General features: G+C 37.8%; 1 protein-coding gene across 1 annotated transcript in view; it reads left to right on the top strand.

Annotated features, from left to right (window-relative positions):
* LOC104289209 (septin-2) overlaps positions 1–27264 on the top strand; it is a 33447-nt gene extending 6183 nt beyond the window's left edge. The window contains exons 6-13 of the mRNA XM_009888125.1: positions 2368–2502; positions 2964–3081; positions 8865–8966; positions 9780–9925; positions 10968–11051; positions 12025–12082; positions 19207–19300; positions 26476–27264. Coding sequence (XP_009886427.1) covers positions 2368–2502; positions 2964–3081; positions 8865–8966; positions 9780–9925; positions 10968–11051; positions 12025–12082; positions 19207–19275 — 712 coding nt within the window. The 3' untranslated portion in view covers positions 19276–19300; positions 26476–27264. The remainder of the gene's footprint in view (positions 1–2367; positions 2503–2963; positions 3082–8864; positions 8967–9779; positions 9926–10967; positions 11052–12024; positions 12083–19206; positions 19301–26475) is intronic.
* The last annotated feature ends 500 nt before the right edge of the window (positions 27265–27764 follow it).

The raw sequence follows: 27764 nt of genomic DNA, 5'->3' as shown, positions 1-27764 counted from the left end.
AATTTTTGTGTATTTTTCCATTGCAGAAGAAATGCTGGTAAGGATTATGTGTTGTCAGGTGTTTGTCCAAGGGGTCTCCTGGAAGAATAACAGTATTGGATTGACAAATGAGTTGTTATAGATTTAGTACAAAACATTCTCTAAAGTAGATTTTTTTTTTTCCCAAATGCTATTGTACTTAAAACAGCCTGTAAGAAAAGGTGGATGCTAACCACATTTAACCGTAGTTAATTTTTTAGATACTGTGTGAAGCTTCAGTACTAGCCTGGAATGCTCTTGGCATCAGTTTAGGTGTGTGTTTGGAGAATAGTAAAACTCTGTATCGTCGAAGGTTTGAAGCATACAATGGCTCTTCCTTGCATAAGGACATTGGCATCATGAGAGAAGTATTTCCTTAAAGTAACATCTTTCATCAGACAGAAAGGATCCGAGGCGGGGAAGAAAAAGAAATTGCTTCATGCACAGATTTGGGATCAAATCTGACATCAGAAGGATGGTTGACAAAAACAGTCTACAAATTACATAGTGCTGATCGTATGTCTTGTTTCATCTTGGTTGTAGTGTTGCAGGTAATTCTTTGATAACTGCTTTCTGGCTGCTGCTAACTTGCTTTTTTTATGGACTTAAGTTGTATTTTGTGTTTTTTGGCAGCTTGGTAATATTGTTCGTTTCCCCCAATGAGTTTAAATGCAACAGTTGTGTTGTTTGGTGTTAAAATACAGGATGTGCTATCTCCTCAGTAATGACAACGCAGTGGTGTAAGCCAGGTGTTTCCCGGAAGTCAGAAGGTACAGGACACTAACGCCATATTTATAGGGAAAATTATAGCTGTTAGAGCTAGAAAACTGCACGTAAACTAATGACATTGCCAGATAAATGTGTGATAGTTGCTTCCCCATTGTTTGTGCTTGGTTTCTGTCCTAAGATCTGTGTGTCTTCAGTCTCGTTGCCTTTCACCGGCTAAGAGGAGAGTAGCTAAGATCAACAGGAACATAAAACATGTTGTCCTTTTTCAACACATTTAGGCATTAAGGTGCTAGTTCTTAGAGTTGAGCAGCACTAAAATAAATTCCAATGTTTTTCTGTGTTGTCTTCTGTAGTATGACTTAGAACAGTGCAAGTCTGGCAAAGGTATAAACGTGTATATATAGTCTACTATGGGTTTATTCCTCCTAGATCCAAAATCTTACTCAGCTTTGGAAAATAAAATTCCCTCCAGGTTCTCTTCCATCATTCTTGTTACTTTCTTTCATTAACTTCATTACAGGTACGCAGCCCAGGGTTGAACTTTGCTGCCTGTCATGGTATTTGCCATCATTCTATGTGTTGGTTTTCCAGATTACTAATTCTTTTTTTTGTGTGTTCTCTTGTCTGTTCCCTGCTTAAATTCCTCTAGTCAAATTTCACTTTCTCAACAACAGAAATGCTATTTTCCAAGTTAAGCTTTCTGCTCCGTTTTTTCCCAAGTAGTTTAAGATATGTTCATGACACACAATCATCTACCTAATCTTATCTTGATCAGTGTGTTCATTTCCCTTCCCCTGCACTACTTAATATAAAGTGTCCTTTTATATTAATGTTGTTTACAGGTGTCTACATGCTCTGGAATATCTTAAAACAATCTTCTTAGTAATGCATTATGTTTTCTTTTCTCTCTCTGGTCACTGCTTTTTGTATCTGATTAATCTACATGATTGAATTTTGTCTTCCTTTACTTCTTTGCAGGGCATATTTTAAATAGCCTTGAACTAAGTAGGAATTATTTTTCTTTGCCAACAGAAAAGGATTCTGTAAGGTAACAAAAATAGCTTAATAAATCATGTGATGCTTTAGTGCATGACTTGCAAACGTATTTGTACTTAATTCAAACAGACTAGAATACCAGAATTTTCACAGGTAACTATAGAAACCTAGCTGTAGGGTCAGGGTTGTAAATCAAGAGGATATCCGGGATATGTCCTTTGTCAGCTGGTTTAAAAACAAATCCTCACTCCTTACCCCAAGAAAAAAAGCAGAAAAATCCTTAGTCTTCTGTTCCTGTCTGTGTTGTCTCGGCACACTGAGTGCTTTTTTTCTGAGCTTACACTTGAACTTTTTATCCAGTGGACAGAGTAACACTTGAAAGTAGTTCTAGGTGTAAATAGACATGGTGGTTGCTATGAAAATATCTTTTTTGCATTATCAAAATACTTTTCCTCAGGAGTAGATACAATGCTAGGAAGTTGAATTTTTATAACAGAAATGTTCTTAATAAAGGTGTGATTCTCCTCCTTATGTTCTTATCTTTTTATAATTCTTTTTTTATTATTTTAAAGCTGATCTAAGATGCCTCTCTTTCTCTCCCTCCTGCCCCTCCCCATACCACAGCTTCAAAACAATTATCCAGTACATTGACAACCAGTTTGAAAGATACCTTCATGATGAGAGCGGTCTAAACAGGCGCCACATTATAGACAACAGAGTCCACTGCTGTTTTTACTTCATCTCTCCCTTTGGCCATGGGTAAGAAAAAGCTCTTGAGCTCTTGTGTTGTAGGGCGTTATATTGTGTTCATAAGTCTGTTCATTACTTGCACTGGAAACTTAACTTTAATTGAGTTACTTCCTACACCGTCAGTTAGCCAGTGCAATTAAAACGGTCTTTGGGGATTAATGCTCTCCTCTTCTTTGTCCCCTTTTTGGCATGTAATATTGTTTTGAAGCAGTCAGTATTATGCTGTTTATCACCTAGAAACATAAGAGCTTATAATATCCGATTTATTTTATAGTGGCAATTTTAATCGCAATTCAACCTTTATACAAGCAAGCTGGTAAGGAAGTGCTCTGTCTTAATTTATTCTGGAAGTACTATTTATGTAGATACTTGAAATAAATAAATTTTAATACCTTCGGTCTGTTAAAAACCAACCAACCAAACCCGATCCTTTTTCCCCCTCTATTTTTTTTTTTTCCCCTTGTCGGCAGGCTGAAACCGTTAGATGTAGAATTCATGAAGGCTCTTCATGGAAAAGTCAACATTGTCCCTGTGATTGCCAAGGCTGACACACTGACGCTGAAGGAGAGAGAAAGGCTGAAGCGAAGAGTAGGTCTAACACTTGATCATGAGAACAATGCAACCCTTGCAATGTTAAAGCCAAATATAAAGTAAATTCAAACTGAAGAGGGGTGAATGATATTGGCCAAGGACCTAATCTTCAGGAAGTGTGAGGTGGGAAATCTTCACTGAAGTCAGATGTGCTTTACCACTTACACTTGCTGAGAATCTGGCTGTTCTCAGCTTCATCTATTTTAGCAAGCAGCGCACACCAATAAAGCAGGTCTTGAGAAAAGCAATTTGTAACACGGGCTCAGATCATCCTGAAACGTATGTAGTGTAGATAGTTCAGATTAGCTCTCATTTGGTCTAGTGGACTGAATGCCCATTAGTGGTGGGAGTGCATTAGATAGGTTCTGAGGGTATATCTTTAGGTTTAGTTTCATCCGAAAGAAACTTGGTTTGCGTACTCTAGCTGTGCTGCATGGTTTGTAGAAAAATGTGGTTAAATCGGGATGGTTGGAAACTTGCTTAGTAAGTGTACCCATGATACAAACTAAAACACTAGTATAGGGCTAATATATTAGCAGGATTTTCTTTGTAGCTCCATTGTTACGGAAAATAGTAGGTCTTCTTGCATGCATATTTTCCTACTAGGTTACCTGTTCACGTGAAATACCAGGACGTACTCAGGATTGTATTGGAGAAAGGCTTTCCAGACAGTGGTACTAAAATAAGTCTTTTTGCGTTGGAAGATTTACTTGCTGTCTTGAAATGTTTTTTGCCAAATCTTTCCAAGACGGGCCAGCCTCTGCCAAATAAGACATTGTAGTGAATTGTACAGGAATAAAGTATATGTTTGTCGTTGTACAAGTCTTTCACTTTAAATCTAATTGCCATTTAATCTCATCATAGAGTAATCTAGCCAATTAATGTAAATATTTAATCTTTCCTGGTTTATCATCTTTGGTTCAGAATAACTTCATGTACCTTTTTAAAGAAAGAAACGGGCAGGTGATGAGATTGTATTATGGGGAGAGGTGGTTCAGTGACATTTGAGATCACAAACTTTTTTTTCGGGTTCTATTGACTCAAACCCAGCACATTCAGTTGTAGTCTTGACAGGCTTGAACCCTACAAAGCCTGCGAATTTTTACAAGTTTAATAATTTATGCCTTGAGTAGTAAAGAGATAATTAGTATTTCTAAAATGCAGTCTATACTTTGCACCAGAGTATGCAAACTTTTTTTCATGGTTAAGATTATATTTTGATCTTTTATGTTATATCTTTATGTTATATCATTTTATACTACCACTTTTTGATTTTCATGGAGGGCATGACGTGTTTCGATTGTGATCCTCTGGCTTCCAATAGTCCTTCAGAATGGTTATTGGATCTTTATTCCAAGGGCTTTTGGAGGAGGGTATTTTTCTGTTTTCTTGAAGTGGAAACACAACTTTATTTAATGGGGAAAATAGTACAGTTAAAATCATGCTTACAGAACAGCAAATTAGCTGTACTCAACCTGCATTCAGAGGAGTTGTTTGGGGGTTTTCTTGGGTGGACCAGTGCCACAATCAAAGATGTGACCGTGGTTTGTGTAGACATGTAAGCAACTACAGTTTGGCAAGGTGAGGTACTACTAGCGTTGCTGTTGTGTTTGTGTAAAGCTCCGTGATGTAAGAAGGCTTGCCCAAGAAATGGAATAAATCCTCTGTATCTGAGGAATTTTAAGGTGGGGACAGTTGTGACTGTATGAACCTGGTCTTCAGTGCAGGTAAGCATTTTCGCTGGAGGGGGGGAAGATGTAGTTATACAAAAGTGAAGAGGGGGGGGAGGGGAGCGGAATAAGGTCATTCATTGAGTTAGCAAGACCTAGAGGTCCTTTTTGGCACAGATTCTGGCCAGGCTCTTGCGCTTTTATTTTGTTCCTCCAAATGCTATGAGGAGGTGACAGGTACTGTGCGCGAATTGAAAGAACTCATAGGGAAATAACAAAGCAGAGATATGGTTGCTTGTGCTGGTTTTACTGCTTCTCTTTTTCTGTGGCTGTACTGACTTGGTGAAAGATTTTTATCTGATAGTAGTATTGTTTGTGGAGCTGCTGCTCCTTACAAAGAAACTGTATTTGATCTTTCAGCAGTGTACTTCAGGCTCAGTTTTTGTATTTGCTTATTTTTTGGTTCAGCATTCGGTAGCAGAATGATTTTGAAAGATTTGAAGTAGGCATTTAAGTGGAAGCTTAATTATTTGACAATATAATTTGCTGGGAATCTGAATGTTCTGCTTTGTCAGTTCAAATACATAAAATATACTGATAAAAAATAGGTTCTGTCTACAGTCATCTTCCGCAAAAGCAGTTCTTAGGTGAAATGAAGAGAAAGATGTCCTTTCCAGGTCTCAATACTTGCCGTAACTGTTTTGGGACTCTTTCTTCTGTGCTCCTTTTATCTGCTGCTTGGTGGCCTCTCCTAGGGTCAAGCATAGCATAGTGCACATGCTGTTTGACATTCGCCTCTGTGTATTGTTTACACCACACTTTAGCTGAAACATAGCAGTGGTGTGAGCAAACATGTTTCCCAATGTGCATTTGGAGTTGCTTATTTTTCAGTACGGTTCTGTAAGTGATGTTAGATTGAGGATATATGATGTATGTCTATTGTGGAGGATGGAGATGAATCCCAGTTTACATATCCTGTGATGAACAGGTTAATTTAAAGGCAATCAATTGACATATTCAGTGCTAATCCATGTCTAGTTCTAGTGGTTTGAGCAGAGTTACTTTTAACTAACTGGTCTTTAAAACAGCCTTGACTTACATATATGGACACCACACTTATGCATTGGCTATATATAATGACATGAATGGCACTGATGCTGTAAGTCTGAGGGAGTGGTTGGGAAACAGGTAAACAAGTCTCATTATTTTTGTACTGTTGGCAAAGGTCAGTCTGCAAACTGAGTTTATACTAAGTCAAATGTATCATGTGGTTCCAAAGCTTTGAAAGTCTAGCTACTGTATATTGTTCTAACTCAAAGCGTCTTGGCTAAAAGAATCTCTAATCAAGAATAAGAATCAAAATCCTGCTTTGCTGACGCAGCTTGAAGTCTTTTCTTTTTTTTAGATGTTTCTGCCATTTGGCCATCAATCTAAAGTAAAATGTTTTTGTTTTGCCGCTTTGGACTAAGCAGCACGATCAGTTTGTGGTGCTCGCAAAGGAAACCCAGCTTGGAGTAATTCCTGTTTGGTCTTTCTGGGATTCAAAGTTATTTTTTAAAACTCTTGAGTGGGAAGAAATGCAAGGCAGTTTCACAAGCTGTGCCATGCAAGGCTGCTAAGGAAACCTGCTCAAAAGAATGACTTCATGAGAGGAGAACTAATATTTTGACTTTTTTTTTTTAATTTCCCATGGGAAGGCTAATCTTTAGGAACACAGAATCCTCTGAGGCCAATAAAATTCAGATTTGAAGAAGCAAAATGCTGTTTCATTGTTAGGACCATAAAATACAGTTTGTTTTTATTGCAATTCTTTTTCCTTTCAGGAAAGCACTAGGTCTAACAGCTGTAATATATTATTCTAGCACCCCTTGTTGTCGACTTTCCCGTTATTGTTTCACTTGCATTTTATCTTTCAGATCTCAGCCAGGTTAAATGTGCTTTCTTGTTTTATGCAGCTACTTAAAGGCATCGCAGTGCAGCGCTGCCCCACCTATCCCAGCTGTGCATCTTTTATTATCATTTGGTGACAGTTATCTCCCATTTCGCAAAACAGTAGCAACATGCATTGCTTTAAATGTAATTGTGCGAACGTATCTGTTAGTTGCTTATTGGCAGCACTTACTCCCAAATTTCTTTTTTCTTTTAAAAATATTGCTCTCTGTGTAGGTGGGGGCTCATAATGTTTTATTCCGTGTGTGCGCGTGTGTGAATGCGGGGGATGTTTATATACCTGGCAGGAGAACATTGTCATGGGAATAGCTGTGGTTCATACACGGTCATTCCTCTTCTAATGGTGTGAGGGATTGTTTTATTTTAAGCAGCTGTTTAATAATCAAGCTCTGGTTGGACAAGTTTCATTAATACCGTAGCGATTGGTTGCCATCATAACAGAGGATGGCGGAACCCAACAATACTATGGGAAGGCTCATTAAGACCTCTTGTCCATTTAAGGTCTCATTGTATTTGTATTGTCAGGTTAATGTCCAGTTATATATGTAGTAATGACAGCACAAGTTCTTACATAGGCTTTTCCGAATGGTTTTACGATTACCGCCATGTGTGTCCTGTCCACGTTCCCCTCCCGCCCCTGATTTTGCCCAAACTTTGTCTACTATAGGAGCTCATGACTGCAGCAGTGCTGGTTGTGGGGTTCCAGTTGCAACTCGTTAGGGAATGCTCGTCTAGGAAGTTGGCACAATTAACCTTTTTCTGCTGTGAGACATCCAGGATCCCTTTGAGGAGAGTTATTGTGGGATCTCAGCATTCTTCATGCTTTCCTTATACCACCACACTTTCCTTAGTGAAAGAAAATCTTGTCAGTGCATTTGATGGGATTTCTGACTTAAACATTTTAAATAGTATGGGAGTAGAAGCGTTCTGCTCAGTTTTGAAGAAAGAACTGACTTGTCCCACCTTTTGAAACTGCCAAATGCCTGGGGTTGTGCTCGCTGCTTACCCTTGCAGTGATTTAATTAGGAAAAGAATGTATACAGGAATACAGATAGTGTCGTTTTTGTGCTAATCTCAGACATTAGTAACAAAAACCAAAATGGTTTATGGGTGTTTTTTCTCTTAACGGATTTTAAATAACTTTCTCCAGTTTAAGTGGGTAATAAGCTTTTGTCTTTTTCGTTCAAGAGGTGATAGGCACTATCTCTTAAATTTTTATACATATCAAATGCATGAAAACATACTTTGCCATGCGCTGCATGGTTTTGATGCTGTAACTAATGAATCCTACAAATTCATTGATTTTACTTTTTTTTAATATTAACTTCTTGGTTTTGTCTCCTTCTGAATTATGCTCCATGTTAATCTGGTTGAGTTTTTTTAATTATTTACTTGCTATGTTTTCTAAAAATGCATTTGTCTTTTGTGCCTCTTTTTAAATCTTTAAGCTTGTCTTATTTAGCACTTTGGACATTGAACCAAGTGCATGTTTGTTAGTCTTCAAAAAGTGCTGTGCAACAGTGCATTGTATTACAAATATTTTAGTAGTTTTGCAGCTAAAATTCATAGCAAATAGTGTTCTAATTCTGATGTTTATTCCCCAAGTACAGCTACAGATTGTTGTCTGAAGTCCTTGATTGCATCCTGATATGTTTATTTTAAGTCTTTATTTCTGTAAAATCTTTATATTTAAATCTTTATATTACTGCACAAATATACGCTGGTTAAGGTCATATGCAAAAACCGTACATTAGGAATGTCACAAAACGTTAGTCAGTGAGTCTGTTCCTCTTTGAGTGGACAGACAGGTGAGCTGCTGTTTGTGTTTAGCCATTTCTGATTTTGCAGATTGTGTCAGAGATCACAAACAGTATAATTGAGAGGTAATCTCAGCAAATGTTTTGGCTTTTTAAAATGCCTGTTAGTAAGCTCTTTAAAAGAGAACCTATGTAGTTAGCAAATCTCAGCAATGTTTTTAAGATACTTTTTTTGCAATAGTAAAATAAAATATTTAAAATCCAACCACAGTCTAGTGTAGATTTCCTTTCTTCATTTTGAGTTTTCTACATGTGACAGACTAGTAAATCAATTGTACATGTTTTTAACTTAATACCTCTTCAATGAAATAAGAATTTATTATTCCTTTTTTGTAAACTTCAGGTTCTGGATGAGATTTCTGAACATGGGATTAGGATTTATCAGCTCCCTGATGCAGATTCTGATGAAGATGAGGAGTTTAAAGAACAAACCAGAGTTTTAAAGGCAAGTTTTGCACCTAACTTATTATTTTGCTGTAGTAGTTCTTCAAGCCTGCAGTATGCTTAAAAGTACTTTATTCCTTTATAATGTTTTGAAAATTCAAGTTTTCTTTGGATGTTGACTCTGAATTATAGTCCTTTTTATTCCAGTCTCTGCTTCAGCGGAATTCCAGATGTAGTGTGTCATGACTTCCTTTCCTTTTCTCTTTTAAATGTAAGCAGCTCTTCACCAAGAACTGTGATTTGCAGTCTGTTTTCTGACTCAAACCTTTTAACATGCAAGCAAAAAGAGAGAATGTGCGCATGTTATGATTACTATACTAATTAACAAATTTCCTCTTGTTAGAGAAGGTAATAAAGGTTTTGCTGAAGTCACTTCCTGTTTGTGCTGTGATACTTGCAAAGGTGCTTGAAGAACGTGTCTGAAATTCTCTCTAGCTACTTTAGTCTGTATCTGAAGTATGTTTCTGTTGGCTGTTTTCCATGCATGATGTTATGTCAGATGACACATCATGCCCAAACTGTACTTCAACAACAGTCAAGTGTTCCTAAAGCAAAGCGTCATTTCCTTTTGTGCCTCTGTTAAGGCAAACTGATCCTAACAAACCCACAGGTGTTAATAATGAGAGGTTGCATCGCCTGGAATAGGATTTGTTGGTTTTCTGATATGGAAGGATTTTAGTAGAGTGCATTTGTCAACATTTCTTTTCTCCCTCTTGTGTGTTACTTTAAAGTCTTTGTGCTTTCCTTAAAAGAAAAACAAACAAACAAAAAAGCAACCAATCAACAGTCACTTGTTTTGCTGTCTCTCAACTAGGCTAGCATTCCCTTCGCTGTTATTGGATCCAATCAACTTATTGAGGTGAAAGGGAAAAAAATCAGAGGCCGTCTGTATCCCTGGGGAGTTGTTGAAGTTGAAAATCCAGAGCACAATGATTTCCTTAAGTTGCGCACAATGCTTGTGTGAGTAATGGTAAAGTTATCCCATCTCCTGTGGTGACGTAACTGTTACAATGACTAGAGAGTTACAAGAACTGAACTCCTTAATTCAAATCTAACTCTAATGGCAACGTAGAGTGACTTTTGAGCCCCCTGCAGCTTATTTTGCTGCTGTAATCCTCTGATCTCTGACATGAGAAAATATTTTCTATATTTTACATTGTCAGGTACACGTGACAGTTTTTATGCCTTATGTGAACTGATTTGATGGCTGTATATGTAAATTGAAGTTTTCTTATAGTGCAGTGGGTGGGGCAGAGAAGCTTTTAAAATATTACTCAAAGTGATTGATTAAACCGTCAAGAATATTCTGAAGGCAAAGCTCCGTTTTCTTGGCAGTGTAAGAAAACCTGTTTTGAATATGATACCCTCCCCTTTTATGATTTTATCTGATATGGTTATTCTGCCTGTGTAGATGGTTTTAAGTGATTTTTTTTTTTTTTTAAATGAAATCTCGGTATTGTTGGAAATTGAATTCCTTTGTGGAGTTCCGATTTCAGTCTCTACTGAGCGGGGATTGCCCTCTGCTGGTCATTGGTAGCACGCGGTTTTTTTCCTCTTTTTTGACAACTGAAAATTGTTAGGCAATGTCATCTGTAATGCAATCCAGTGAGCTCCACCTAGTTCTCAGTTACAAATTATACTTAATAGCACTTAAGAGTCAAAAAATACTTTAGGAATTATCTTTCTGAATAACAGTCTTCACAAGGTTCTTACACTGCAAAGACTTATATAAACAACTCCTATAAAGTAATTAGTAAATAAGAAGAAAAGTAGCATAGTTTGTGTCTTTGAAGAATATTAGTGGGAGGGCTCTTAAGTATGAATTAAAGACCAATAAACATGAAAGCTGTGTTCTGGCTAGCTTTATGGCAGACTTGGTCTGTAAGGATTATTTTTCCAGTAAATACATCCATTATATAAAACAAAAATAGAAGATAAAAGGGTGTTTTTCTTTCCTTTGACAAGAAGGACAAAGTGTTCAATAGCCCTTTGCATGTTCTAGAACGCACATGCAGGACCTGCAGGAGGTGACCCAAGATTTGCACTACGAGAACTTCCGTTCGGAGAGGCTAAAACGAACTGGCAAGTAAGTATGTGTATGCCTTTGGGCTCTGCTGCTTGTGAGTCTCTTCTTTGTCCACTGTGACGTTGGACTTGCTCTTCCTCCTAACTAATCCCTCCTGTAACTAATTATTTATCATGAGGTTTCAATCTATGGAGTTACTGAAATTTCTATGAAATGCTCTTCTTGAAGAGGAATAATATCTAGCAAAGTGCCATGCTTACAAGCAGCTGTTCTTGTTTCCATATCCATTCCCCTTTCTCTGTGCTTTCAATTGGAATGCGCATAAAGAAGCAGTGGGCTGCAAGCAAGATAAGTTTTTATTTAATGATGTCTGCTTAGAAAAAGTAAACTCTAGTGGGCGTGTTTAAATAGGCCCCATCCTATCTGATTAGATAGGATGTTGCTCTTCCAGTTATTGCAAAGCTGCATGGATGGCTGTTCTCTTGCTCTTAAGTTAGAGAAGTTTACGCCAAACAATCTTTTCTTGGCAACGTGTGTAGGTTTTGTGGATTTTTTTCTTTTTTTTTTTTCTTGGTAAGGTTTTTTTCCTTGGCAGACTTAATGCAAAAAGTCCACATCTACCTGTGCTGCATCATTTTGATCGCAACTTAACTCTTGTTCCCACTTGACTTGTTCTTTAAGTATTCAGCTGAGCATTTTGATCTTAAAGGAGAAAGGAAATAGCCTAGACAGCTTTCTAATGGTTGTTTTTTGTACCATGTATGGACAGTGGAGGGAATCTCTTGATTAGAGTAAATGACAAAAAAATACCCATAGCGGTGAATAAATAGAATTTGAAGAAACATGGGTTGAATAACAGTGGTCTATGAGGTAAAGATGGCCTTTTACAAATGAGGAACGTGGATTTAAAAATGTCCTAATTTCTCTGTGCGGCTTTTTGTTGTTATATCAGCTGAAATATGAACCTTGAATCTGTTCTTGGAAACTTTTGCTTCTGTATGTTATACTATCAATGCGTTCTTTCGTTCAATAGGCCTGTTGAAGAAGAGGTGGTAGACAAGGATAGAATCCTCCAGCAGAAAGAGGCTGAGGTAAGAGGGAGTTTCTAAAGCTGTTCTTTAATAAAACATGCTGTGCTCCAGTTTCAGTGTTCTACATCGACTACAGCCTACAGAGTGTAAGATTGGAGTTGTGAAAAATAGCAGACCTAGTCTGAACATACAAGTTGCCCATACAAAGTGTTTTGTTTATAATCACTTGCATACTGTGGATGGTAGGTAGCATGTGGACTCTTGGTTGTAGGCAGGGTATTTATCACTTCCAGTTTGTATGCTAATTTTCCATAAAAATCGTTGCTGGTGTTAAAGTACTGAAATCAATTTATATTTGTCAGCTGCATGTGCCGCTTTAAGCATGGCATGTTGGGGTACAGTGCCAGTCTAATGTCATTTAAGATGTGCATGGCTTACTACAAGCATGTTACCAGTAAATTTCTTGTCTTGTGGCTATGGAGTAGAAAAAGGTGGTTGAGTTTTAAAAATCCCATGATATAATTAATGTGCATGTTTTTTTATCTTAATCTTGACTTGCAGCAAAATTCATAGTACTCTTGTTCTACCAGTCAACTTAGAATTTGATGTTTTCAATCTCTGATTTCTTACTCTGGTTTCAAGTTATTACTAGGTCTTTCAACTTAACATTTTTATGCTAAAGTTTTAAAGATTCAGAGATTTGTTTCCTAGTATTTAAATTCTAGTAGTACACTGCCAATGCTTATGACTGCTGGCATTGTGAAAACTTAAAGACTTGCTGCCAATTGGAAGATAGTGTTTTTTCTGTTTATCCTTCTTTTACCCAATTTAGCTTGTATCCAAGTCCATAAATGGAGGAAGGCATAATTTAAAAGATGAATGCATATATGCAGTGATTTGGAGTAAGAAATAAAAAACTACAAGCAGTTCTGTTGTTTCTGAGGTGAAAGATTCAAACTCCCATACATGGAAATTTTTGAAATATAGTTACTTCAATCTGTGCTTTTTCTTTTTCCTTTGTAACATCCATATTTAAAAATAGCTAACCCTGGTTAACTATTAGCTAAACCTGGCATGTTGACATAAATAGCAAAAAACTTTCCTAAAAGGAAATTCAGAAGCAGCCGACTATCACCATAACTAGTAGTTAATAATATGAATTACTGAAGATTAAATTAGCTGCATCTTTATCACTGTATAACTTCATTTCAGCAACATAAGTGCACTTGACGACCCTGCACTTAGGAGAGTAGAACTTCTGCAAGTATTCTGTATACAAATTACCTGCCTCCCATTTACTGATGTGTGTGCGAAATAACCGTAGACCATCAGCTGATACCCTGAGTACTAGATGCTTTGAAAATGTCAAGAGCATTGTTTGGGAATGTTTTGTGGTTTTTTGTTCTTTTTCTTTTCTTTTGCCTTAATGTTTCCAAGATTCAGGCAGTAAACTTAGAGTTTGTCATAAGTGTTTCTCCTGTCATGTGAATCACATGAATTGTACATGCTTAGTAGTTAAGTAGAGAGTTCAGTATCCTTGTAAACTATCTGAAAAAATTCTCCTAGAACTGTTTCCCCTGGAAACTGTTGATATGGCAGGCATATTATTATATACTGGTCTATTCTGACCGCTCTGTGTGAATGTATATATAGTATTTATATATATGTATGTAATGTATTTTTTTAATATAGTATGACTAAAGGGATGAAGTCTTACATTTCTTGGAGGACAATCTCTGAAAGTTTCCTCTGGGACTAATCATCTCTGAATAACTGCTGCTGAAGTTGCAGACGATTAGGTTAGAACTTGAAAAAACAAATACATTTTTAACTTCTGTGTTCTATTATCCCAAAGAGATCAAGAGGCTTTGCTGAATCTTCTGTAGATAAGCTGGTATGAAATCTCTTCATCTCCATATCATCCCTAAGGTTCAGACTGGGAAAAGTCTGGGGAGGAAAGAGGCACAGAGGAAATGGGCTTGCATTCCATGGCCTTTGCAGAGAAAACAAATATCCATTTCCCCTCCTGTTTTGCATTCCCATCAGTAACGGTGCTTGAAATTCTATTTACAGTTTTGTGAGGTTTATATAACCTTGGAAGGAATGAATGCTTGGGCTACTGCCAGGATCATCTTTATCAAGGCATCACTTTTGCTAAATGATCTTTTATTGTGCCAAAGGATGTGGTCCCCAGTTCAGCAGTTTGGAATTGCTAATCTGTCATTTTGGATTTATTGCTCAGTCTGGTTGTACATATTGCTCGTTTTCAAGTGATGACCTGTTTTTTCTGAGCTGGGAAGTGAAAATAAGTATAAAGGTATCCATGTTCCTTACTGTAAATAAGCTGCGGTTCAGATTATTTTGATGTTGTAATGTAAATGGGCATAAACTTAGTTTGTAGTGTTGTGCCATATTCTTCCTACTCTGAAAATATCTTATAATCTCATAATAAAAACCTTTCAACGTGTTGAGAGGCAATACTTCCAGAAAAACGTTAAGGCCATGATTACCTGAAAACAGCAAGGAACAAGCTTCCTCTGACTTTTCCAATGAGCTACCCTGAGGCTTTGGGCAAATCCCTGTGCTCCGCTGTCTGCAGGAGGGTTGGACAGCAGTAGGCTGAATATAGTAGAATTAACTGCAATATTGAAATTGCTTTCTCTCTGTCATTCCACTTTCTGAATGTGTTTAACCCTTTGGCAGATGAGATGAAGAGCCTGCTTTAGTGTGGAGTCAGTGGGGGGACAGCCTGGGCTGGTGGGGCTGCCAGGCTGGGCTCCAGCAGCAGCTCGAGGTAGGTGAGGGGGTGATGAACGTGTGCGGGTAACTGCCTGGTATTGCAGGTATTGACTAAATATTTTCTTGAAAGATAAGGTGAAAAATTCTATGTGGAGAGACAGCATGACTGTCAAAGGCCTCTAGACCCGAGGGAAATAAAAACGGCTCTGAAGTTTAATTTGTTTGTAGGACAGTGCAGGGGGACAGAATGCTTCAGCCTTCCTCCGTGAAGTGACGCAGCCTTAGTCCTGGGAGAACATCGTGATAAGAAAATCCTTAGTAAGCAATTAGCAGTGGGAATCCCTTGGGCGCTGGAATGAAGAACAACTTTTTTCTTTTTTCTTTTTTTTTAGTAATACCTTTTTTTTTTTTTGGTCCTTTTGAGTTGTTCTTTGAAGGAACAATGCTTGCTGCCATGTAGTGTGATGGATGTGGCCATAGTGACTTCTGCTATTTATAATGTCAGCGTGTCCTGTGAAAGACACACATCTCGATGATAGACCCACTTCCAGCGTCATAACTTTGTCAGTAGTATTTTTCTTGTCTTCAGTTAACAAGGTTAGTTGTACCCTTTATCGGAAGTATTTTTAACCAACAGCAACTATCATAGGAACATCCAGATTTACTAGAAAATCCACCATTTACAGTTTTCCATCTTGCCCTATTCTTGCAGCCTCTTCTCTTAGGAACTTTCTTATGTAAAGGCATGAGCAGAAATAATCACGCTTGGTGTTGGGAGGAGAAGTGTGTTGGTGGGGTAGATACTGTTAACACTTCTTTTCCTGTGATATCTGTAGGGTTGTCACCAAAAAGCCACTCACCTTGTTCAGACAGGAGTAGTATTTGTTGGTATTCTGGGCAAAACATATTACAGATGAAATCTTGTAGGTAAAGCAAAGCTGTGTAGCTGTGGTTTCTGCTAGTGGCCCGGAAGCTCTGAAGATGCCGTATGGTTCACTTTTAACTCTGTAAACTAACTCTGATTTTAAACGTTTGTTTCCTTTTTATGTTGCTACACTAGTTATGTGTAGTCACTGCCCAGTAGTTACATGAAAGTTTGAAGTAAATTTTATTCCTGACATAATAAGTAAACTAAGTGGAGTTTATACCAAGGTTAAGTTTACTATTTTGATTTTTTTTTTTTTCTGGGAACTCACAGGAATTGTAAGTTTTATCAGATTCCCAAACATTGCTTCCTAACTTCCTTTTCATCATGTGCATTGACCCTGTGCTATCAGGTTGTAGTATCCTTTCTTTCGGGGACGATTGCAAATTCCCTGCAGAATATATTAATGCTGCTCTTACAAGTGATGGGGTTTACTGCTGAGCAAGATCAAAGTCATGGTGTGCCCTTGTTGCTTGCAATCCCCAGCAGCGAAGGGAGCACAGATGTTGATATGACATCAATTTCAGTCCTTTGTGTGATCTTTTACACTCACCTTTATGAAGAGGAAAGATTGTTTCCATCTATGCAGTAGGTCTAGAAAGGTGAAGACACACAAATTGTTTTTAGCTTGTATTGTGACGTGTAGGAATGGTTCTTATGGCCTGTCTTCTACTTGAAGAGGAATTGTGGAAGAGACTGCTGTGGTTACCACTTTGCTTACAATGCAGTTCGATTCTTCTTTTTTTTTTCATTTTAATTTTACACTTGAGCTGACAGGATTCCTACTGTGCAGATTATTTTCTCTCAAAGATATTTGTGTGCGTTCTTCCTAAGTTCAGTTATTACCTCTAACTTTAGGCCTGTAGTTATGCAGCCAGGTTTTGTGTGTGGTGTCTATCTTTACACAGAGGTTGTCTGCTAAGAATAGTCTTACGAAACTGATAGTTCTGAGTTTGCTTAGAGCTCTTGAGAAGCCACAGTTTTACAGCAGAAAGCAACCATTCTGGATTGTTTGCGTATCAAATACTCGACAAAACCCAAAACAGAATGCTGATGCAGAGAAAAAGATAGGTGTGCTTGAATACCTTTATATTTTTATTTTCTTTACTTTTTTTTTCTTTGGCCAGTTTTCCTTATAAAAAGGAAACATCAATGATGACTGACTTACTAATGGCCATAGGAGACAGCAATATGCCTGTTTTTTTTTTAACAGGCTTTGTGCCTGAAAGTGTTTCTACTGAATTATGCTAAAATAGCTTCAGAAACTTGCCATTATTTACCTAATGGATGAGACTAATACTTTGCCTGTAGATCTCCAAAACACCACATGAAAATGGACAAGGAAAATCTTCGTGCAGTCCATGTTCGAGCAGAGTAGGTCTCCTAGTGCTTTCATCCTACCTTACATTTGAGTCATATGCAGCATCTGAATTCTTTCATGGTGTCAACATATTCTTATCAATTAAAGTTAAGAAAATGTGAGACTCAGTGCTGTATTTAAGTCTTCAAATATGATGTTGGCTGTTGGCAGAATGCTGCATTTGAGCAGTCACCATAGTACATGTGCAGCAGTATCTTCCCCTGTGATTACTGAATGGTTTCTATTTTGGGAATGTTTCATGGTTCAGCTTGGAGTGCTCTTGGGAAAGCTCAAGTAGGCAAGCTTCCAATAAGCTGGTTTTATGCTGATGGTAAATCTGCAGAGAGGCAGTTCAAAAGACCAGGTGTCTTACATTTTTAGAAGTTGATCTTTGAACCTTTTTTCTTGGACCGTGGAATCAATGCAACTCTAATTTCTGAGACTTTCTCCTTTTTTTTTTTCTCCTTCCTGCAGCATTATGCTATCTTTTTCATCAGAAGCTTTTTGTTTTAAGTGCTTAGCAGAAGGATATAGATGGGTATATAATAATCATGACAGAGTTAGCTGTATCTCATGCTGTTCCTGTGTGAACTTCCTTTTGTCAGAGTGTATCTGTGCTGCAACCACAGGAACCTGAATGACCTCTACTGAACCCTGTGCCACTGCAGCAAGAGGATAAGTACTAGTATACAAGTCAGCTAGTTTTAGGCAAGCTCTGTTACCTCTGGCTATGCTGCAATCTCTGCACTTCAGTTTCTCACTCTTCCCCAAATCTGCATCTGAGGCCAGGCAAAAAAAAACTGATACGGGCATCTACCTTTATTTTTCCCTCTTCTGTGATGTTTCTTTCCGGTTTTAGGAGTTTTTTGGTTGGTTGGGTTTTTGTTGTTGGTTGGTTGTTTAAAAAAAAAAAAGCTAACAGCTCGACACCACATACATGTAGTCAAGCGTTTATCACAGATTCTTTTTGTATTGAATCTGGTGGAGTAACTAATGTCACAATAGCTGATATGGTTGGCTGGGTGAAAATGCAGTATAATTGTTTAAACATAGCAGTGCTTTTTGAGTTGAAGAGTTTCTGCCCGCCCCTCCCTCCCCCTGAAAATAAATGAAAGCAATTTTCTAACTACTTTTTTCTAACAAAGAAAAAAGCTGGATATATTAAAAATGACACAATTATTTTTAGAATAATGAAAACTTCCTATACAAGCCTCAGATGATTACATTATCTCCAGTTTGAGATAGACTGGTATTTTATACAATGTGCATGGAAATTGCAGCCTATTTCTTTTCCAGTTTGTAAGATAGGGCACTTTCAATTGTTTATGTGGAGCCTTCCCAACCTGCATCTGGAAGGAAATACCTAGTCATTTGTAAACCAAATTAGAGGTATCTGCGTATACATTTTGAATATCCGTATTAGTGTTTCCTATTTTTTTCTTCGGAATGCTTATTTAAATTAATGTTATTTTGGGGGAAAAATGCATTATATATAACTGGCCTTTTATGAGATGGAAATTAACTTATAAGTGTCATAAAAGAATGCCTTTAAGAAAACAGTTATTTCCAGTAAAAGTCATTGTTTAGATGTAAAAATATTGGTGCTTAATATGTTTAGTCTCTCTTTCCAAATTTTGTAAACATCTTTCTGTTTTGCTTTTGAAGTAGTTTTTAAATTCTGTGTGCACTTTCAGCTGTTGCTCTTGCTAAAAATTTGCAGAGTTCTCTGGTTAGCCACAAGATGGATATTCGTACATGATATTATGCTTTGAGCACCTGTATCTCAGCAAAGCTGCTTTAGCTCACTCCAGCAGTGTATCTCTATACACACATAAAGGGCATGTTTTTTTTACTGTAGATTAAATGTTAATAACAGAGGTCTGCAAATGTAGCTAGCTTCAAAGGTTTTGGATTTTATTGCTTAATTTTCATTGTAAGTATTCTTACAAATCTTTTGTGAAAGTTAGATGTAACACATTAAAGAATCTGAGATGAGAAAAACAAGGTATTCGATCATGTGAATTAATTGAACATTTCCATCTTGTAAAGAGGCAAGTTGGATCTGCATTCTACTGTGGAAGAAAAAAAGATTTAAAGTTTCCTGGATTTTTGGATTCCTTGTGAAATTGTTTTAAACGTGTGGGTGTTTTTCTTTTACAGCTGCGCCGCATGCAGGAGATGATTGCACAGATGCAAGCCCAAATGAGGATGAAGCCTGGTGATGATTAGGATGCTTAACATCTAGATGCATCAGGTATTACTTTTCTGACTTGTTTACTCCTCTTACATAAAATTTTTCACAGGTAATATTGTTAGTTTTGCACTTTGGAGTTGCTTTTACAGTACATATAGAAAAAATTGAGTGATATTCTGGGAAGGCTAGGAAAAAAAAATCTATGCAGATGTTACCTTTCCAGCTGTTTTTAACACCTGTAATTGCTTATCTTCAGTGCCTTATTTTTGGATCATCTTTGTGCCTATTAGCAGAAGCTGCTCCAAAAATTAATTTGACTATATATAAACAATAGTTATGGTGTTTTGAGGTAAGTAGTCTGCTAAATTTATAGCAGTTTTTTCAAAGCACCAAACGAAATTTTAGGCAAACTGTTTATGTGTACTGAATACAGACTTCCTAGGTGTCGTATATGGTGTGATAGGTGGGATGAGAGTGAGTGAAGAAAAAAATTCTTGTAGCAAATATTTGCGCTTTCTTCAGAATGCGGCTTTGCTGGCATAATTTTTCTTTTAAATGCAAGTATAAAAAATAGAAGGATATGAGGAGTCTTGTTGCTTAATACTTCAGTTTAATACTCCAGTTGTGATTGCTGGTCTTCAGGAATGTAAAGCTTGAATAAAATGGATTATATTATCCCTTATGACCTTGTGGCAGCTGCCAACATTCCAAGCCTAAAATAAGGAGATTTTTTGTTGCCTTTATGTGAACCTTCAGTCTTCCTGTTTATATTAAAAAAAAAAAAAAAAAGGATTTTCTAAGGAATAAACTTATTCACTGGATTCCTAGTTAAGCAGAAGTTGATGGTTTTACTGGTTATGTGCAATGTGGTCTTTGAGTGAAGTAGTTAAGGGGAAAAAGTAATTCAAACTCCGGTTTCTTACTGTCACAATTCCAAGTCTTGCAGATAGAGGAGTCTTCACATCATGTCTTCCAACTTCCATACTGAGCTATATTTTCCCAGAGTTGGAAATCTAAACACTGAGGGTGATTTTGTGGCTGACCATGCAGTGTATGCAATAGCAGTGTCTGACATAAAGCGCTCACTTCCTCAGACAGGAGCTGGTAATTATGCAGCCTGGTAAATATGTTAGTGTGAACTTAAGGTCCCAAGTTTTCGTGGTGACTTTGTTACCATATGGCCAAACTCTGACCGCTTATGAAAATGACTGACTGATGCAGGAGACCTTATGTAGTGTAAAACTGTTTTTTGCAAAGGAGCTCAATTCTTTGTGTGACTTACGAATCACTTTTAATCACATGGCGTCCTTTAAACTGATACTCAGTAAGAAAAAAAACATCCTAGATCTAATAGGCTTGCCCATAGCTGGTGCTTGCAGAGCACAATATAGCAAATGATACGAATATCTTCAGAGCTCTTTCTTCAGTTCCTAGATACTGGATTTGCTGTGAAATCAGTATCTGAGGGCTAATAGCATGCAGTATTCCTGCTAATGGTTAGCCGGTAATGGCACCAGATTCCCTGTGTTTCCCAGCTCCTGGTAATACTAGATATGGTATTTATAAAAACAAATCGGGAGCGTGGTTTGTCCCAGGCTGAATGTGCAGCCGTGGATACATAAGTAAACAGAGTTCTGAGCATGCTCATGTGTTCCCCAGTGAAATGTTATTTTGTAGATACTTTACCTTGCTAATCTGGAATACATCTTGGACCACTACATGTGCTAAGGAGGAGAGCTTTGCCGATTCAGCTAAGTGTCCACGTGTGATTTAGTTTGGACTAAATCTTAAGAAAGTTAGTTGATCTGAAATATTGAATGTGAACAAATTTGAGAAGGATTTGAGTGAGATCCTCGTGTGTGGAGGTCCTGCTGTTTCTTTGGAATCCACTAAGCTGTGTTTCTGCAGCTGCTACGGAAATTGTACTGTTTAACAGATTGCTCTCGGGAAAGAATTTTGACCTTCTTTTTTGTTAGCCTTGAGATATTGATTGATAGACTTTTAGTGTAATTTGTTGGCTAATATGCACAGTCAGAACTGCAATTGCAGCCCTGCTAAACCAGAGTGTTGCTGTATGATCGTGTCAGCATGTTGAAGTGAATCCTCACCTAGAACTTGGCCTCAGGGAAGTTTCTCTCATGCATGTTAACTGACTTTGCAGTTTAGGAGGAGTGATGATTTCAACCTCCAGCATTCCCATCAGATTTACTTGCTGTATTTTATTGAACCACTATTTCCAGAGAAACCAGGAAACTTGTAATTAACTCGGTAGTTAACAGAAGCAAATTGCGAACAAATTTAAATATACTTGATGTCAATCTTTGTTCTGTTACAGCTTATCTTGAGCATCTCTCAGGTTCTAGTTTTACAAGAACTTTAAAGGATCAACTCTGCTACTGTCTCTCCTCCAATTGCTTTTTTGCACCCTTACTTATCTTTATGCTGAGAAAAATATGTAACTTTATAGATAATTTATGTAAAAATTAAATTTTTCACTCTTTATTTTAGATAAATATGTATGTATTAATTTTCTTCATAAGTCCCTTAAAAATACCTTCCCCTTCATAAAGCACAGATGTAAAGATATTTTCTGATATTTCTGGAAAAGAGCTGTATGGTGTAAATACCTTCATAGATAAGAGTTGGAGAGTGAACAGTAGGATAATGAAATGTGGTAATGTCCAAATATGTGAAATACTTCTGGTTTCAGATGTATTTCGGGGTGGGGAGAAAATTGCTGAATACTTTGAGGTTTTCTGGAAAGAGTGTGGCATTGCATAGTCATGAAGAAGTGCTGAACTCAAATCCTTGCCAAAAAGTCTGATGAGTCTGTATTATCATAAAGTGCTACACTGATGGGGTGACTGGAAGGTCTGGTTTGCCTGTTCCCTTTTGAATAGGGGCATCTTTAAAGCTTTTATGGAAAGAGCAAAGAGAAAATTTACTTCAAACAGTTTCCTTCTCTTTCAAGGCTAGGGTAAGAGAAGCATAAGGGGGGTGACAAAGATGAAGATTATACACAGGGAGTACGTTCAAAGTTTCCAAAGAAGATGGACAGATCTCTTGGAGTGGAGAAGTAGAAACCTGAAGGGGGATGAAGAGCAGCACCAGTGGAGACTGGGTTAGAAGTAGTAAAGGAAGATGATTTTGGAAACAGTAGTGACCAATGTGCCACCTGCAGTTTTTGACAAAGGCCCGTGAGTACAGACTTGCTCTACAAGCTGGTGGTGATTAAGAGCTTTTGACAGCAGCCCTAACAAAGGTGTGTTGGTCTACGCTTTTGTGTGATTCCTCTCAACATTTCATAGCTTCTGTGTACACCACCTTCTGTGTGGAGGTGGTTGCAGCAGGCAGCGAGAGCACAGCTATGCACCAGAATACTCCTGGAATAAGCAGAAACAATTTTTTTTACCCTAACTTTTGATATACTAATCTTATGAGTCCATGTAAAGCATGGTAAAAACTTCAAGACAAGCTTGGATTGCTTCTTATATTTGACAATTCAAATGAAGGATTGGAGAGGAAGGAGTTGGAGGGTTGGAATAAGTTACCAAAAATTAAAACAGGTTTAGTTTTATTTGGATGCTCTAATACAAACTGCTTTTGAAATAAGCCTGCAGTAATTCCAACAGCACATTTACTAGTTTCTGAACTCGTCCATTTCAAATGAGCAAGTATTACAAAAAACTAGAATTGTTTTTTCAAATGAAATGGTTATTGATGGACATTTCTTCCCTTTCCTTCTCTGTTTCTGGAAGTGTAGCTCTTTGCAATCTGTTTTCCTCTCGTTACTCTTACAAATCTGGGTTGTGTGTCTTCCACTCAGCTTCAAGATCACGCTGGGACAAACCGGCAACAGAAGCCAGACTATGGAAAACAAATATAGTCAGATGGAAATGTAGTTATGGTTAGGGAAATGTGTTCAGAAAAAAACCCCAAGCATCTTGCACTTAAAATATCTGTAGGATATTGAAAATTCTTTTAATATAGCTCATGATTTCCACAAGTATTTTAAAGCCTCCTGAGCTCCCTAACACTGTTACGATTCTTGATAAGAACAGCACGAAAGGCACCAAACAACTAGTTCTTTCTACCAATGAATTGACATCATTTAACAGAACAACACAAAGCATTGTCATAGCAACCAGCCTTCTAAAACGATGCTGCTGAATGCTGAATTGATCTGATGAGAAATGTTATTTGAGGAAGTAAAGATCATGTTGTAGTCTTTGGCAGCTGAAATTGAGAGCCTAGAGAATGGGAAGCTTGGGCAAATTTGTAGTATTTGGAACAGCTGCCTGGCACTGCCAGTGGATATTTCTGGGGCTAGAAACTAGACCAGAAGAGTACCGTCGTTCTACAGCTCTCTTCAGCTCTTCTAACTATGGAGCTGTTCAGCAAACCCTGCATTGAGGGGCTAGCACGAGTTTTCATTTCCCTTAGGGAGCAGACTTGTGACTGAACTTGTTGTTTTTTCTCTAGTACTGTACAGCTGAAGTGCTGAACTTGTGTGGCTCCACAGGACCTAGAAGTTAGCTTGTATAGAAAGGTCTTAGCAGGGTCCTTGAGAACCACCTTGTAGCTGCTGCCCACCTGCCCTCGTGTATAATGTGCAGAGAGCTACACAGACTTCAGATGAGAGTCAGTTTATGGCTTTTATTCCTTGATGTAAAGAACAGCAACGCTTTCATTTGCATTTCTTCATCTAAAAATATTATCAGCAAAATGGTCCCCATCTCCCAAAAACCAAAACACTCTACTTTGCAGACTTAAAAGCTTTCCAAGGAATGACACAATGTTTGCAAAACATACAATGAAAAAGATTGACAAACCTAATAGCAAGTTTTTCTGATATTTTCACAAAATTGCCCAAACTGTATCTCAATAAATTTTGTCATTAAATGGATTAATGTAAATTGGTTAAATTTAGCCAAGTGATCCCAGAGAATATAAAATAGAACATAAAATTCCTAATGGGTCACTGCAGAAATCCTGTTTTGTGGGGAAATATCAGGGGTGAGTGGAAATATATTTATTAGCTTTTCAGTGATGTGTTGATGCCACAGGAAAGATGAAGTCTCAGTGGCTACAGTGGTATTGTCAATTCTTGTGAATACGTGTGGGGCACCTTGCGCTCTGCCTCTGAGAGGCTCAATGATCTAGGAGTGACACAATTGGCATATTCTACCTCCTCCTGTGTCTCCATGACACACCGCTGTGTCCAGTACAGCCTCTGGATGCAGAGGGTGAGGAGAGGTGCATGCTGCCAGAATTTCTCGGGCATTAACGGGCCTGAGGAGGGGAGTGCATAGGACTGTGAGGTCCGTGCCAAAGCCTGACATGGTGTCGCGAGGGACTTGTAAATGCTTCAGGCTACCTTTTGTAAATAAGTATTTTCAGAGGAACATTTCTTATAGTTCCGGAGTTTGGAGCCTGGTATGTATATGTGACTTGGTGGATATTAACTCTATGAGCATATTAAATTAACTGATAAACATTGGAAAGCAATTCAAAGGGCAGTTTTGTAACTTGGCAAATGTCATCAGCCAAGTATGTACTATGGGGAAGTGTAAGGTGTTGCTACAGACTGGCGAAACGAAAGGGAACAAACTTGAAGCCGCGAAGTCAACAGAAGACAACTGAAATATCAGAAACCCAAAATATTAGGGGTATGAGTGACAACATGAGTCATAACTAGCTAACAACAGGACATTAGTGTTGTCCAATACTCTTACTCTTTTTGGAAAGATGCTATTTCTCAAAGTTCTCGGTAATGATTGGACACTAAAAGGGCTGCAACTACAACATAAAATGGGTGCTATTTGAAGGAAGAGAATTTAGGTCAGTGAGAAAATGTAACCGCTTATAAAGCAAACTTCTCTCATTAGGAATTCAAAAGTGTACATGGAGAGATGTCAAGTTGCCCTGCATTGTAGTGGTGTTCTTGGAAGCAACTGAGAGGGAGGCAAACCCGTTCCTTTCCCAGGCTTTCGAAACCTGTACAAATGCAGGAGTCTGAGATGTCTCGTCAGGGTGCAGGCGTATGTGGTGCTAGTTATGCTACTTACTGAGACAGTTCTGCTTTCCTGGCATACTGGAGAAGTGTATTGTCTGTCTTAAGGGATGGTATAAATTCACATTGCATTTATTAAAGCTATGTATTGGTGAAAGGAGTATGGGGGACTATAAGGCTAGTCTAATAAAACTGGAGATCAAATTATAAAGAATGGTGCCAACCTAACATATCAAAATAGTGTCTCATAAGGAGATTTAGAAGAAAGAGCAGTGAGAAGAATCTGCACTGAAATGCACAAATGCACTTTGCCCAAGTATGTTCCACAAGCATTTAAAATGTGGATATATGTTGCTAATGCTGGGAACATCAATGCACAGCTGTGCTTATAATACCAGCCTTCATGTTTATTGGAAATTCCAGTCTTTTTGTGAGTCTGGAACATAAGTTAAGGTTTCCTCTTGAGGTATCATCTGTAACAGATCAGAGCTAGGCAGGCAATGTCAGTAATTTGGCTTCTCTTTCGTACTCGAAGTTGCTGTGTAGCACAACAGGTTAATTGTGAATTTGAATATTGAATTTGGTTAGCAATGTATGGACTCAGGATTTACAGCCTTAATGCTGGCTTGCTTGCTCTGGTTGTTATGGGAAGCAATAGCCTCCTTAAAATGTTAAGCAGTTGTGTATTGAACAGAATTTCCAGTGTGAGCAAGAGCGGAGGACTTGGAAAAAAAAAAATCTGTTTGCTCTATTGTCTTACCTAAGCAGTGTCATAAGAGTGTGTGTGCATGACATCAAACTTGCTGCTTGCTTTGAGCCCTGTTTAGGTTAAGCGGTTTTCATTTTCCTCCCCAGAAGCAACGTTTCATGTGACAGGCTGACTGAGGTTGGTTTCTTGTGCGCATTACTGTTGAGATGAGCTGTAACGCAGTTCTTGTGTTCTTGCAGATGGAGGGGGGTGTGGGTGCTTAAAAAAGTATGTAACTAAAAATAGATTCTCATTTATGTGCTCCTGTTAGACATTTGTGATAAATATTTGGGACCAAACTGTGTCTGACTCTGCTGATGTAGTTCTAGTGCAGGTCTCTGATGCAGTAACTGGAATGCTCTGTCCCCTGGTTTGCACCGCATTGCTCGGAGGGGCTCAGACTGCCCCAAACACTCTGACAGTGTGGAAAGTTTGTCCTTTCTAATGCTCTTTGTTTTCCACTTTTGTTCGCAGCAGTATACAGTTCTCTAAGTGGATGGGTGCTCTGTTTTCTTTGACCGAAGGGTAACGTTCAAATGCAAAAGCTGGATGCCGCAGATCAAGACCTGCGTTAAAACAAACACAAAGTCTGAAGATCGTGTTGTAAAACAGCTTGCTTTATATATTCAATGTTAATCAATTTATATTGTATCTTTTTTGATTCTTTTGGTAACACTGTCTTCATACTTATAAATGTGCTTTTATTATCTTTCCTATACCTTTTTATACAGAAACTGATAGTGCACTGTTTGGCGTAGTCATTGTGATGGGTTTAAGGAGTTAATCGTGTATCTGCTAGGTTATTCTGAACAGTTTCGTGATTAATGCTAAAAGACTTTGTGGCCTGTTTACAGTAAACATGTGTGTTTGCACAGTATCATAACTTTCACTTGCCATTTTAAGTCATTGTGTATCCTATCAGTTTTTCATAACTTTCCCTGTGCTTTGGTTACTTTTGAAGCTTCGTCTCTGGTGATTTGTATTTGTGTGGTGTATGAGAAAATGTACGACACACTGATGATTCACCAGTGATGCAAAGAAGCTGACTTTTCTAAATCATCGTGCCTTAACGTACCATAAACACTATGCATGCCAACAGCTTCTCTGGATGCCTCTGAAGATTTGTCTTCAGGTCTCAACTATCGATTGCAAGAATTTTTATCACAGGCATTTTTATCTGTCAGCTGACTGATGGCATGTACTGAATTTTTTATATACCATAACACTAATTTTCATTCAAGTTTTGTAATAAATTGTACCAATTGGAAAATGTTGGATTTTGGGGTGGTTTTTGTTGTTGTTTGGATTTTGGCTTTTTTGAGCTGATCTATGAAATGTGATGGCGTCGTGCACAATGCATAATTGAAGGAATCATGATATTTACCCTGGGGAATGAAGGCGTTTTCTAGAATTCGTCTATGTACAAGCTGCTTTGGTTTCATTTCCAAACCACTTTAAAAGTGTTTTACCTGGAAGTTAGGTAGCAAGACTTTGCATCGACTTTTTTTTTTTTTTAACCAAAGTTCATTAGGCACCTACTGACATCTTTTAGGTGGGTAAATACCTTGGAAAATCTGATTGCACACCTTAGTTTATAAATTCATGAATGTTGCTGTTTCCTTTGTATCAGTACTGAATGTATAGCTCTCTTCGGCATGCTTTTGTAGTCTTGGGTGTAATATGTATTCACAAGCGTAAATTATTTTGCAAATATGGGATTGAGACACTTTGCCCTCTGTGCTAAATTGGGGTGTCTTTCATGT

The sequence above is a fragment of the Charadrius vociferus genome, unplaced genomic scaffold (assembly GCF_000708025.1).
Source record: "Charadrius vociferus isolate BGI_N301 unplaced genomic scaffold, ASM70802v2 scaffold326, whole genome shotgun sequence".
In the NCBI taxonomy this organism is placed as follows: domain Eukaryota; kingdom Metazoa; phylum Chordata; class Aves; order Charadriiformes; family Charadriidae; genus Charadrius; species Charadrius vociferus.
This window is presented reverse-complemented; position numbering and strand designations above follow the sequence as displayed.